The sequence below is a fragment of the Choloepus didactylus genome, chromosome 19 (assembly GCF_015220235.1).
Source record: "Choloepus didactylus isolate mChoDid1 chromosome 19, mChoDid1.pri, whole genome shotgun sequence".
Taxonomy (NCBI): domain Eukaryota; kingdom Metazoa; phylum Chordata; class Mammalia; order Pilosa; family Megalonychidae; genus Choloepus; species Choloepus didactylus.
In genome coordinates, this window is record NC_051325.1 from 40,870,888 (window position 1) to 40,885,854 (window position 14,967).

The following is a 14,967-nucleotide window of genomic DNA, read 5'->3' on the forward strand; positions in this document are numbered from 1 at the left end:
GAAACTGTCTCCTGAATTTAATGGTTATCTATTAAAACCAGAAAATCCAAAGTATACTAAAACTATAAAAGAAGTTTACTTTTTATATGACTGTCAGCAGAGAGAACAAGTACAAATCTATTTTTGGACAGTAGAAAAAAATAATTACAACTCACATGACTATTAGCTTGGGGCTGATTCCTATAACTTTTCATTATTTCTTGAAAAGTTCTTTCTTCTTTTGTTACCTAAGGAAAATAACAACTGCATTTATCAATTGCTTTTGAAAGAAAAATAGCTTTGAACAAAAACTTCAATTATAGGTTGGCATTGAGAACAGCCTTGCAGAAAGCTATTAACCCCAGGCCAGTCCATGACTAAAAACCACTAACATTTATGATTTTACAACCTTTAAAGTTCAGGCTTTGTGGCCTGTGGGGATTCTGCTAATAGTTTCATTAATCAAAAAGCACTGAGACTGCTATAATGTAAAGCTACTGAAAATGCATTTCTTTATATAAGGAATGATATGAGAAAATTTGTATCTGCTGAATTGCCTGCAGTCTCCAGTTTTATTAGTTTTAAGTACTTATTTAAAAGTAAATTAACCACTTACTAAAGGATAGGAAATGTCTTAGGGTGATTCACAATCCAACTGAGTGGTTATTACAGGATTAGGCTTTTAACATTTTAGAATGGACTGTATGGTTTCTAATGCTTAGAAAAAATCACAGTGGTGGCCAAAAGGAAGAAAATGGATTAGTGATCCATAAAGAAATCCCTTCTGGCCTATCTGTTATCATAAAGTTTACTTAAATTACTCCTTTCTCCTGCTTCACTGTCCATTAGCACTAAACCCATTCTCCATAATGATGAGCTAGAAATGGCAAAACCTGAACCTTGACAGTTTTTAGGAAAACAAAAATGATCTGTAATTAGTTAATAACATTTATTAAGGACTTACTTTGTATAGGAATAGAGATTTTAAAGAGGCATTGTGGAAGGAGGCTACAAAGAAGTTTGTAAACATTTCCTCTGCCTTGAAAAGCTTAAAACAAAAACAAAAGGTCTTAACTGGTGGTGTTCATTGGCTAGGACTGCCAGTGGGGCAAACATGATCAAGTTCAAAGTTATAAGACAATTCTTTCAGATAGATCAGATTTTTTAAAAAACAAGATAGAAATATTATTTTATGACTTAAGACATGTATCGAGAAGAAAGTAAAATGTTCTTCTGAATAGGTGCAATAAATTACTGCAAAGCAATATAGTACCAAAGCTACCTAAATAGCTGCTTTTATAACACTGGCCAAGTTATTTACAGCTCTGGAACTCAATTATTCACTCACAATGTAATTATCATTTTACTTTAAAATACCAGATCAGAAGGGTCACGGGTGGGGGTGGGGATGGTGGTGTTCACATTAACAGTGTGGAAAGCCATTTTACTATTGCTCTAAGACTCTTTCCAACTCCTTTCCACCAATGTAATCTTATAAAGCAGGAAAGCTAGTTACTATGAAACTAAATGGAGAATAGAGAGAATAAATATGGTAGCTAGAACTGACTGACTATCAATGTGCACAATGTGGGTTTGCAGAGCTAAGGGCAAACAAGGGATCAAGTTCAACAGAGTTTTACCTTGTTTTTCAAATATAGGCAACTAGGACAAAGAGCTTTCCCTAATCTATACGTTACCTTTCCCATGATGTAAAAGGCACAAAGAAGGAGCTGATCCAAATGCCTGTCTTTCATTAGATCAGGGCAGTGAACTAAAGTGAATTCAAAACAGGTCCATATTTTCCTTCGCAACTCATTAGAAACATCCAGTTTTAAACATAAATCACGTAAGCGTACACTTGCCAAATGATAGACCTAAGGTGGAAGATAACACATGGATGCAAAAAAAACCAAGTGAATCATTTCTGAAATTTTTATGTCTTACCATAAATATGTGCTTTAAGGCAAAAATTTAAAAATACCTAAATGTTGATACATTAAGTTAAATTTAATATAATCTAATTCATCATGGTGTTCTGTAGCACTTGTTCACTGCTATGGCAAAATATAGATTAAAGCAAAATTCTCTTTGGAAAATTCACCTTTCTAAAAAAATGTTATGTTACCTGCTATTCTATGCTGCCAACTCTGTAAAGTGAAAAACACTAAAATACAGGATTTTACCTGCATCATGACAGTTATGACTGCAAAATTTTGTCAATCTGTTTCTTGTTGGATTCAGGTAAATTTGATAGAAAGTCTAAATTGTCAGACAGCAAAGAATATTTGACTCTAAAAATGAGTCAGAAAGCAAAACCATGTACAAAATATTTCCTTTATGTTTTACACCATTTGTATGAGGACAAAGGAATGTCAAAGTAAATGAGATACCAGAACTTTCATGTTTTTTAAGTACGTCAGAGGGCAATGCCCTGAGCTTTACACTCTATATGAATTGATATTAATGCAAATGACCCTAAGATCCTGCAAGATTCTAAAATCTTGGTTTCTGATCATTCAAGAAACATTGTTATCATGTTCTATAGTTTTAAGAATTGGTAACCCTGATGTGGTATTCCTAAAACAGACTATTCTGTTTCAGCTAAGTCTTTAAATTTTAATGCTTAGGAAAAAATGAAAAATGTAAAAGATTTAAGGCATCCATTAAAGAAAAGTGTTTGGCAGGGAAAAAAGCCCAGAAAAGAGAGTTTAAAAACTAATTTAAGCTATGTAATACACTAATCTGATGGGAATAGAAGTGGTTGCTAGTAATCAGTAGTCCATTTTATTGCAAACTCATTTTCTTCATTCTATCTTTTTGTTTCCAGTCCAGCTGCCAGGAGATAAGCAGGAGACAGTGGGCTTACAGCAGTGGGAAAGATACAGCTTTACATTCAGGAGAGGAAGAACAGAATAAATATACTCCTACCTAGAAGAATTAAAAATAATATGTAATTAAGTAATATTTAATAAAGTAATATTTAATAAGTGTCTTTTATAGAGCGGATCCAATGCTTGACAGAGACAGATACTCTGGAACCCTTCTGATTCCACCAAAAAATTCACAGTAAATTATCCTCAGGCACAGAACACCAGTATCACACTGTGTTAGCAGGGATAATAGCTGCGATTTACTCAAGGACTGTTACTTGGAATTCATTAAAGATATGGACATTTCAGTTCTCTTTTAGGATAAAATATTTTCTAGAATCCAATCTATATTGAATAGGCTATAATAGATGGAAATAAAGGGATAAGTTAGATTCTGAAATATAATTCAGAAATAAAGCCTTTTTTGGGTCATTCTTAGATTCACTATCAAAGTCAGTAATTTGCCTTTTTGAAAATTTAAAAAAATGATGGTTTGAATGGGGCAAAAAGCTGGATTTTGGAGCTCCATTTCTTAAACTGCACTTAGACAGGCATAAGAGGCAGGTAGTGGCAGGTTTGAAGAAGAAAATAAGTGGGAGGTAGAGAAAACGGTAAGCCACCCACACACAACCCCAAATGAAACAGCCCTGCTTTTATATGATTTATTTGTTTATACTTCTGGGAAATAGTTTGCTCAAAGAAGGGGTCCCCCTGAAAAAAAAAAATTCCCTGGAGAATCTGCTGCTCCAAAACTCACAAATGTGATTAAAATAAATGAATTATAGCTAAAAGCAACAGAAGACAAAGAATGGTCATGGCAGAAACTGTGGCTTGTCTTCCAGTGTCTGGTCTGCCCTTCTTCAATAACAAAACCTTTCATATTTAGATCAGGCCCCTTGGCTTCCTGTAATAAAGGCTATATTTGCCCCCTGTGAAAATTCTAGGGGTGACTCTATGGTTAAGTGGGAAATCAGCAGGACTGATGTATTTAATTTCTTAAAGGTTCTTAAGGTAAGGAAGCATGCTCTTCTTCCTGCTAGCTGGAATGCAGAAAGGCTATTTGAATGGAAGCAGTCATCTTGGACCTATTTGTAAATCTTGTGTCGCAAATGTCAAAAACAGCTAGAAGAAATCTGGATTCCAAATGGCAATGGCAACCACAGCAGTCCTACACTACCTTCCCAAACTTTACATGAGAAAGAAACTTCTACCCTGTTTAACTTACTGTTATTTGTTATTTTTCTCATAGCTAATCTAAAACTAAGAAATAAGTAAGATGACCATTATGACCAAGGTCAGAGAGCTCTTCTCAGGTATTCTGAAACAAGTAGGATTAAACATAAAAATATAGACAATAATTCTCACATTTTATCTTAATAATAAACTATCTAATTCAGACACTGCACTAAGACTTTCCATGATTGAAAGTGACAAAAGAATGGACAAAGGCATTACTGATGAGGCAAAATTAAAGAAGAGTTATTTAGTCTAGAGAAAAAATATGGCATATAAAACTATTATAAGAAAGACTAGAGGAAATGAACTGAAATTTGTATTGAGAGTTAGAAAAGATTAAAACATGAATTTCTTAAAGTTTTTAAGTCTTAAATCCTAATCACAATGCTGAAGAAAAAAAAATAGCAAAACAGTAGTTTCTCCTTCCTTTACAATTCCTAAGAATAGGCTTGCCAGACATCTAGTTGTGAACTATACTGGAGGTTTATCTTTCAGTTCCAGGATTTTTTTTAAAAAGAATCATGTTGGGTGACAAATATCTGATTGATGTGTGCATCCTTTCAGAAGATGACAAAAATTGGCTTCCAAACTGAATCCATGAGTATTGTGCCGGTTTGAATGTATTGTGTCCCCCAAATGCCATTGTCTTTGTAGTCTTGTGGGGCAGGCGTTTTGGTGATGATTGGATTTGCTTGGAATGTGCCCCACCCAGCTGCGGGTAATGATTCTGATGAGATGTTCCCATGGAGGCGTGGCCCCGCCCATTCAGGGTGGGCCTTGATCGGTGGAGCTATATAAATGAGCTGACTCGGGGAGGAGGAAAGTGAGTGCAGCTGGGAGTGATGTTTTGAAGAGGAGCAAGCTTGCTAGAGAGGAACCTCCTGAGAGAAAGCCGTTTTGAGGAGCTTTGGAGCAGACGCCAGCTGCCTTCCTAGCTAGCACAGGTTTTCCGGACGCCACTGGCCGTCCTCCGGTGAAGGTACCCGATTGCTGGTGTGTTACCTTGGACGTTTTGTGGCCTTAAGACTGTAACTGTGTAGCGAAATAAACCCCCGTTTTATAAAAGCCTATCCATCTCTGGTGTTTTGCATTCTGCAGCATTAGCAAACTAGAACAAGTATATTAAAAGGAATATACAATATTACAAGTGGGATTTATTTCAGGATTGCAAGGATGGTCTAAAAAAAGAAAATCAAAGTAATACACTCTTAAGAGAATGAAGAAAAAAACCACATGATCTCAACTGACACAGAAAAGGCATTTGACAAAATCCAACATCTTTTCATGATACAAACACTCAGAAAACTAGAAATAGAAAGGCACTTTCTCAACATGATAAATAGCATTTATGAAAAACCCACAGCAAATATCATACTCAATGGTGAAAGACTGCAAGCTTTCTCCCTAAGATCAGGAACAAGACATCATGTCCTCTGTCAGTTCTGTTATTCAACATTGTACTGGAAATTCTAGGAAGAGCAATCAGGCAAGAGAAAGAAATAAACAGCATCCAAATTGGAAAGGAAGAAGTCAAATTATCCCTATTCATAGATGACATGATCCTATATATAGAAAATCCCGAAGTATCCATAAGAAAGTTACTAGAACTAATAAATGAATTCAGTATCGTTGAACGATAAAAGGTAAACATACAGAAGTCAGTTGGGTTTCTATATACCAGTAATGTACAGTCTGAAAAGAAAATCAAGAAAATAATACCATTTACAATAACATCTAAAAGAATAAAATACCTAGGCATAAATATAACCAAGGAGATGAAAGACTTGTATACTGAAAACTACAAAACATTGTGAAAGAAATTAAAGGCCTAAATAAATGGAAAGAACTTCCATGTTCACGGATTGAAAGAATTAATATTGTTAAGATGTCTACTAATTTTGTGCAATTCCTACCAAAACTCCAAATGCATTTTTTGCAGAAATGGAAAAATTTATCCTCAAATTGATATGGAATTGCAAGTATCCCTGAATAGCCAAAACAATCTTGAAGAAGAAGAGAAAAGTTGGAGGACTGTGTTCCAGGAAAGTTGACTTTAAAACTTACCACAGAGGGCGGGGCAAGATGGTGGACTGGTGAGCTGTATGTTTTAGTTATTCCTCCAGGAAAGTAGGTAGAAAGCCAGGAACTGCGTGGACTGGACACCACAGAGCAATCTGACTTTGGGCATACTTCATACAACACTCATGAAAACGTCGAACTGCTGAGATCAGCAAAATCTGTAAGTTTTTGCGGCCAGAGGACCCGCGCCCCTCCCTGCCAGGCTCAGTCCCGTGGGAGGAGGGGCTGTCAGCTCCGGGAAGGAGAAGGGAGAACTGCAGTGGCAGCCCTTATCGGAAACTCATTCTACTGATCCAAACTCCAACCATAAATAGACTGAGACCAGACACCAGAGAATCTGAGAGCAGCCAGCCCAGCAGAGAGGAGACAGATAAAGAAAAAAACAGCACGAAAAACTCCAAAATAAAAGTGGAGGATTTTTGGAGTTCTGGTGAACATAGACAGGGGAAGGGCAGAGCTCAGGCCCTCAGGCTCATATGCAAATCCCGAAGAAAAGCTGATCTCTCTGCCCTGTGGAACTTTCCTTAATGGCCCTAATTGCTTTGTCTCTTAGCATTTCAATAACCCATCAGATCTGTGAGGAGGGCCCTTTTTTTTTTTTTTTTTCTTTTTTTTTTTTAATCCTTTTTTCTTTTTGTAAAACAATTACTCTAAGAAGCCCAATACAGAAAGCTTCAAAGACTTGCAATTTGGGCAGGTCAAGTCAAGAGCAGAACTAAGAGAGCTCTGAGACAAAAGGCAATAATCCAGTGGCTGAGAAATTTCACTAAACACCACAACTTCCCAAGAAAAGGGGGGTGTCCGCTCACAGCCATCATCCTGGTGGACAGGAAACACTCCTGCCCATCGCCAGCCCCATAGCCCAGAGCTGCCCCACACAACCCAGTGTGACGGAATTGCTTCAAATAACAGGCACACTCCACAAAACTGGGCGTGGACATTAGCCTTCCCTGCAACCTCAGCTGATTGTCCCAGAGTTAGGAAGGTGGAGCAGTGTGAATTAACAAAGCCCCATTCAGCCATCATTTCAGCAGACTGGGAGCCTCCCTACACAGCCCAGCAGCCCAGAACCGCCCTGGGGGGACGGCACTCACCTGTGACATAGCACAGTCATCCCTCAACAGAGGACCAGGGGGTGCACGGCCTGGAAGAGGGACCCACTTACAACTCTCAGGAGCCATACGCCAATACCAAGGACTTGTGGGTCAGTGGCAGAGACAAACTGTGGCAGGACTGAACTGAAAGATTAGACTATTGCAGCAGCTTTAAAACTCCAGGATCACCAGGGAGATTTGATTGTTAGAGCCACCCCCCCCCTCCCTGACTGCCCAGAAACACGCCCCATATACAGGGCGGGCAACACCAACTACACACGCAAGCTTGGTACACCAATTGGACCCCACAAGACTCACTACCCCACTCACCACAAAGGCAGAGCAGGGGAGAACTGGCTTGTGGAGAACAGGTGGCTCGTGGACGCCACCTGCTGGTTAGTTAGAGAAAGTGTACTCCACGAAGCTGTAGATCTGATAAATTAGAGATAAGGACTTCAATTGGTCTACACATCCTAAAAGAACCCTATCAAGTTCAGCAAATGCCACGAGGCCAAAAACAACAGAAAATTATAAAGCATATGAAAAAACCAGACGATATGGATAACCCAAGCCCAAGCACCCAAATCAAAAGATCAGAAGAGACACAGCACCTGGAACAGCTACTCAAAGAACTAAAGATGAACAATGAGACCATAGGAAAGAATACAAAGGATATCAAGAAGACCTTAGAAGAGCATAACGAAGACATTGCAAGACTAAATAAAAAAATGGATGATCTTATGGAAATTAAAGAAACTGTTGACAAAATTAAAAAGATTCTGGACACTCATAGTACAAGACTAGAGGAAGTTGAACAACGAATCAGTGACCTGGAAGATGACAGAATGGAAAATGAAAGCATAAAAGAAAGAATGGGGAAAAAAATTGAAAAAATCGAAACGGACCTCAGGGATACGATAGATAATATAAAACGTCCTAATATAAGACTCATTGGTGTCCCAGAAGGGGAAGAAAAGGGTAAAGGTCTAGGAAGAGTATTCAAAGAAATTGTTGGGGAAAACTTCCCAAATCTTCTAAACAACATAAATACACAAATCATAAATGCTCAGCGAACTCCAAATAGAATAAATCCAAATAAACCCACTCCGAGACATATTCTGATCACACTGTCAAACACGGAAGAGAAGGAGCAAGTTCTGAAAGCAGCAAGAGAAAAGCAATTCACCACATACAAAGGAAACAGCATAAGACTAAGTAGTAACTACTCAGCAGCCACTATGGAGGCAAGAAGGCAGTGGCATGATATATTTAAAATTCTGAGTGAGAAAAATTTCCAACCAAGAATATATTATCCAGCAAAGCTCTCCTTCAAATTTGAGGGAGAGCTTAAATTTTTCACAGACAAACAAATGCTGAGAGAATCTGCTAACAAGAGACCTGCCCTACTGGAGATACTAAAGGGAGCCCTACAGACAGAGAAACAAAGAAAGGACAGAGAGACCTGGAGAAAGGTTCAGTACTAAAGAGATTCGGTATGGGTACAATAAAGGATATTAATAGAGAGAGGGAAAAAGATGGCAAACATAAACCAAAGGATAAGATGGCCGATTCAAGAAATGCCTTCACGGTTATAATGTTGAATGTAAATGGATTAAACTCCCCAATTAAAAGATATAGATTCGCAGAATGGATCAAAAAAAAAAAATGAACCATCAATATGTTGCATACAAGAGACTCATCTTAGACACAGGGACACAAAGAAACTGAAAGTGAAAGGATGGAAAAAAATATTTCATGCAAGCTACAGCCAAAAGAAAGCAGGTGTAGCAATATTAATCTCAGATAAAATAGACTTCAAATGCAGGGATGTTTTGAGAGACAAAGAAGGCCACTACATACTAATAAAAGGGGCAATTCAACAAGAAGAAATAACAATCGTAAATGTCTATGCACCCAATCAAGGTACCACAAAATACATGAGAGAAACACTGGCAAAACTAAAGGAAGCAATTGATGTTTCCACAATAATTGTGGGAGACTTCAACACATCACTCTCTCCTATAGATAGATCAACCAAACAGAAGACCAATAAGGAAATTGAAAACCTAAACAATCTGATAAATGAATTAGATTTAACAGACATATACAGGACATTACATCCCAAATCACCAGGATACACATACTTTTCTAGTGCTCACGGAACTTTCTCCAGAATAGATCATATGCTGGGACATAAAACAAGCCTCAATAAATTTAAAAAGATTGAAATTATTCAAAGCACATTCTCTGACCACAATGGAATACAATTAGAAGTCAATAACCATCAGAGACTTAGAAAATTCACAAATACCTGGAGGTTAAACAACACACTCCTAAACAATCAGTGGGTTAAAGAAGAAATAACAAGAGAAATTGCTAAATATATAGAGACGAATGAAAATGAGAACACAACATACCAAAACCTATGGGATGCAGCAAAAGCAGTGCTGCGGGGGAAATTTATAGCACTAAACGCATATATTAAAAAGGAAGAAAGAGCCAAAATCAAAGAACTAATGGATCAACTGAAGAAGCTAGAAAATGAACAGCAAACCAATCCTAAACCAAGTACAAGAAAAGAAATAACAAGGATTAAAGCAGAAATAAATGACATAGAGAACAAAAAAACAATAGAGAGGATAAATATCACCAAAAGTTGGTTCTTTGAGAAGATCAACAAGATTGACAAGCCCCTAGCTAGACTGACAAAATCAAAAAGAGAGAAGACCCATATAAACAAAATAATGAATGAAAAAGGTGACATAACTGCAGATCCTGAAGAAATTAAAAAAATTATAAGAGGATATTATGAACAACTGTATGGCAACAAACTGGACAATGTAGAGGAAATGGACAATTTCCTGGAAACATATGAACAACCTAGACTGACCAGAGAAGAAACAGAAGACCTCAACCAACCCATCACAAGCAAAGAGATCCAATCAGTCATCAAAAATCTTCCCACAAATAAATGCCCAGGGCCAGATGGCTTCACAGGGGAATTCTACCAAACTTTCCAGAAAGAACTGACACCAATCTTACTCAAACTCTTTCAAAACATTGAAGAAAATGGAACACTACCTAACTCATTCTATGAAGCTAACATCAATCTAATACCAAAACCAGGCAAAGATGCTACAAAAAAGGAAAACTACCAGCCAATCTCCCTAATGAACATAGATGCAAAAATCCTCAACAAAATACTTGCAAATCGAATCCAAAGACACATTAAAAAAATCATACACCATGACCAAGTGGGGTTCATTCCAGGCATGCAAGGATGGTTCAACATAAGAAAAACAATCAATATATTACAACACATTAAAAACTCGAAAGGGAAAAATCAATTGATCATCTCAATAGATGCTGAAAAAGCATTTGACAAAATCCAACATCCCTTTTTGATAAAAACACTTCAAAAGGTAGGAATTGAAGGAAACTTCCTCAACATGATAAAGAGCATATATGAAAAACCCACAGCCAGCATAGTACTCAATGGTGAGAGACTGAAAGCCTTCCCTCTAAGATCAGGAACAAGACAAGGATGCCCGCTGTCACCACTGTTATTCAACATTGTGCTGGAAGTGCTAGCCAGGGCAATCCGGCAAGACAAAGAAATAAAAGGCATCCAAATTGGAAAAGAAGAAGTAAAACTGTCATTGTTTGCAGATGATATGATCTTATATCTAGAAAACCCTGAGAAATCGACGATACAGCTACTAGAGCTAATAAACAAATTTAGCAAAGTAGCGGGATACAAGGAAAAAAAAAAAAAAAAAAAAAAAAGGAAGAACAGGTTAAAAAAAAAAAAAAACAGCAAAAAAATATGTAGTGCCCCCTTGAGGAGCCTGTGGAGAATGAAGGGGTATTGGCCTATCCCACCTCAATGGTTGCTAACATGACCACAGACATAGGGAACTGGTGGTTTGATGGGTTGAGCCCTCTACCAAAGGTTTTACCCTTGGGAAGACGGTTGCTGCAAAGGAGAGGCTAGGCCTCCCTATAATTGTGCCTAAGAGCCTCCTCCCGAATGCCTCTTTGTTGCTCAGATGTGGCCCTCTCTCTCTGGCTAAGCCAACTTGAAAGGTGAAATCACTGCCCTCCCCCCTACGTGGGATCAGACACCCAGGGGAGTGAATCTCCCTGGCAACGTGGAATATGACTCCCGGGGAGGAATGTAGACCCGGCATCGTGGGACGGAGAACATCTTCTTGACCAAAAGAGGGATGTGAAAGGAAATGAAATAAGCTTCGGTGGCAGAGAGATTCCAAAAGGAGCCGAGAGGTCACTCTGGTGGGCACTCTTACGCACCATTTAGACAACCCTTTTTAGGTTCTAAAGAATTGGGTTAGCTGGTGGTGGATACCTGAAACTATCAAACTACAACCCAGAACCCATGAATCTCGAAGACAATTGTAAAATAATGTAGCTTATGAGCAGTGACAATGGGATTGGGAAAACCATAAGGACCACACTCCACTTTGTCTAGTTTATGGATGGATGAGTAGAAAAATAGGGGAAGGAAACAAGCAAACAAACAGACAAAGGTACCCAGTGTTCTTTTTTACTTCAATTGCTCTTTTTCACTTTAATTATTATTCTTATTATTTTTGTGTGTGTGCTAATGAAGGTGTCAGGGATTGATTTAGGTGATGAATGTACAACTATGTAATGGTACTGTGAACAATCGAATGTATGATTTGTTTTGTATGGCTGCGTGGTATGTGAATATATCTCAATAAAATGAAGATTAAAAAAATAAATAAATAAAATATGGGAATGTATAACACAGAGAATCTTGTGATGGACTATGACTGAGATTAAGTGTACAAATATAGAAAAATATTAAAAAGTTCTTTCATGAACTAGCAGAAATGTATGACACTATTACAAGGAATTAATAATTGTGGGGTATATGGGAAAAAATGTACCTATTGCAAACTATGGACTATAGTTAACAGTAATATTTTAATATTCTTTCATCAACAGTAACAAATGTACCACACCAATACTATGAGTCAACAATAGTGGGGGATATGGGGTATGGAAGGATTGGGGTTTTAGTTTTTCTTCTTGTTTCTTTTCTGCAGTAATGAAAATGTTCTAAAACAGATCATGGTAATGTATGCATAACTATGTGATGATACTGTGAGCCAGTGATTGTACACTTTGTATGTATGGTGTGTGGATATATCTCAATAAAATTGAAAAAAAAATAAAATAAAATAAAATAAAACTTACCACAAAGCTACAGTAATTAAGTGTGGTCCTGGCTTAAGGACAGATATACAGACCAATGGAATAAAACTGAGAGTCCAGAGATAAATCCATACATCTATGGCCAGTTGATTTTCGACAAGGGTGCTAAGACCATTCAATGGGGAAATAATAGTCTCTTCAAGAAATGGTGCTAGGCTAACTGGAAATCCAGATGCAAAAGAAAGAATGTGTACCCCTACCTCTCACCATATACAAAAATCAATTCAAAATGGATCAAGGACCTAAATATAAGAGCTAATACATAGGGACCTTGTAGTAGGCAATGGATTTTTAGATTTTTACACCAAAGCACAAGCAACAAAAGAAAAAAAAACAAAACAGACTTCATCAAAATTGAAAACTTTTATGAATCAAAGGACATTATCCAGAAAAGCCAATCTCCAGAATGGGAGAAAATATTTGTAAACCATATATCAAATAAGGGTTTCATATCCAGAATATATGAAGAACTACCACAACAGCGAAAAGAAAAAACCCAATTAAAAGATGCGTCAAGAATCTGAATAGACATTTCTCCAAAGAAGTTATTCAAATGGCCAGTTAAGTATATAAAAAGATGCTCAACATCATTAGCCACTAAAGAAATGCAAATTAAAACTACAATGAGATATCACTTCATACCCACTAAGATAGCTATAATTTAAAAACCTGAAAAAAATAAGAAAAGTGTTGTCAAGGATGCAGAGAACCTAGTACATTGTTAGTGGGAACATAAAGGGGTACAGCTGCTGTAGGAAACAGTTTGGTGGTTTCTCAGAAAGTTAAACATAAAATTACCACATAACCTGGCAATTCCATCTGCTATGTACATGCAACAAAGAAATGAAAGCAGGGACTTGGACAGGTATTTGTACACCAATGTTCACAGCAGCATTATTCACAAGAGCCAAGAGGCAGAAACAACCCAAATATCCATCAACAGATGAACAGATACACAAAATGTGGTATATAAATACAATGGTGTAATATTTCAGCCATAAAAAGGAATGAAGTCCTGGTACATGCTACAACATGGAAGAACTCTGAAGACATCATGTCGAGTGAAATAAAGTCAGACACAAAAGGAGAAATATTGTATGATTTCTCTTATATGAAATACTTAGAAGCAGAACATTCACAGACAGAAATAATGGTTTCCAGGGATATGGGGAGGGAGGATTAGGGAGTTATCACTAAATGAGTTTGAGTTTTGGTTTGAGGTGATGAAAATAGTCTGGAAAGAGATGGTGGTAAAAATTACACTGTATTGTCAATGTACTTAATGTCAAATGGTTAAAAGGGTTTTATGTTACGAATATTTTACCACAATTTTAAAAAAAGGTAAAACAAAACAAAACAAAACCAAAAACAACAAAAATGGATTCTAAAAGATAGGGCAAATTAAAATTATTTCTATCTTAATTCCTTCAGTACCTTTTCATTAATGCTAAAATAATTTAGGAGTTATAATGAGAGCTTAACTGGTCATATCTTAAAAGTACCACACAAGATTTATGATGAAGACAATATAGCTTCCCCACAATACCCCATAAATCTTTATGATTCTTCAGTAATTTAAGCTTATCCATGAGCCATGAGATCTAAGATTTACTTGACACACAATTAAGTCCATTTTATAGTTATATAACACAATGACATTCCAGTAAATTCAACAGAGGATGGCCAACTGCTTGCACAAAGTTATGTAAGAACACAAAATAAAAGTAAAAAACAAAAAAACAAAAAATAAAATAAAGAACATAAGCTGACAGGAAATTTAAGTTAGATTAGGAAATGAAGTCAAACAACATGAGCCTGAGTTCAAACACAGCTCACCAAGATCATGTTGTTCTATAGGATAATATATATTTTTAAAGGGTTGGCCTCAGTTATTCTTACTTGAATTGATAAAATAAGCTCTTTGTGGATACTATAAAAACACATACCTTTCTGTAAAATAGTGCTAAGGATCCAGTTCTCTTTGGCTTGCTGATTCCTGTTGTATGTACCTCTTGTGTTTTAGTCAGGTGTGTCTGTTTTGGAGAAGCATCAAGTAAGGACTGAGCCGTAAGTGATATAGGACTCTCCACTTTGGACTCCTGAGTTGTATTCACGGAAATGGGTATCAGTGTGATCCTTCCAGCATCATTTGTAATACCTAAATGCACAATCAAGAGTTGTAATAAGCTGCCTGTATTCCAGGAAAGCTGTAAATTATATATGTTTAACATTACTTTGTTTACTTTATAAGGCAAATACTAATGAGCTGTAACCAATGAGGATCATTTTAGTGTATGGCTTATGAAAATCATTCTTTACAGCTCATTCCAGCTAATGAACATTAAATAAGAGTTCTATATACTTGTAACGTAGCTTCCCAAAAAGTCTACCTTCTTTACCAGCCAAATCATTAGAGATAAGAAATTCTGGGCAGTCAAATTTTAAGTTTT

At 36.8% G+C, this 14,967-nt stretch overlaps 1 protein-coding gene and 1 long non-coding RNA gene across 4 annotated transcripts in view; one reads left to right on the forward strand and one right to left on the reverse strand.

Moving 5' to 3' along the window:
- RBL1 (RB transcriptional corepressor like 1) overlaps positions 1-14,967 on the reverse strand; it is a 74,160-nt gene that overhangs the window by 15,489 nt on the left and 43,704 nt on the right. For all 3 annotated transcript variants that reach the window (XM_037812402.1, XM_037812401.1, XM_037812403.1), the window contains exons 16-18: positions 14,464-14,675; positions 1,677-1,853; positions 156-227 (exon numbers count right to left, since the gene is read on the reverse strand). In XM_037812402.1, the coding sequence (XP_037668330.1) occupies positions 156-227; positions 1,677-1,853; positions 14,464-14,675 (461 nt within the window). The remainder of the gene's footprint in view (positions 1-155; positions 228-1,676; positions 1,854-14,463; positions 14,676-14,967) is intronic.
- The window catches only part of LOC119516174, a 40,445-nt gene that overhangs the window by 7,350 nt on the left and 18,128 nt on the right, over positions 1-14,967 (forward strand). The gene's annotated exons all lie outside the window — the stretch shown is intronic.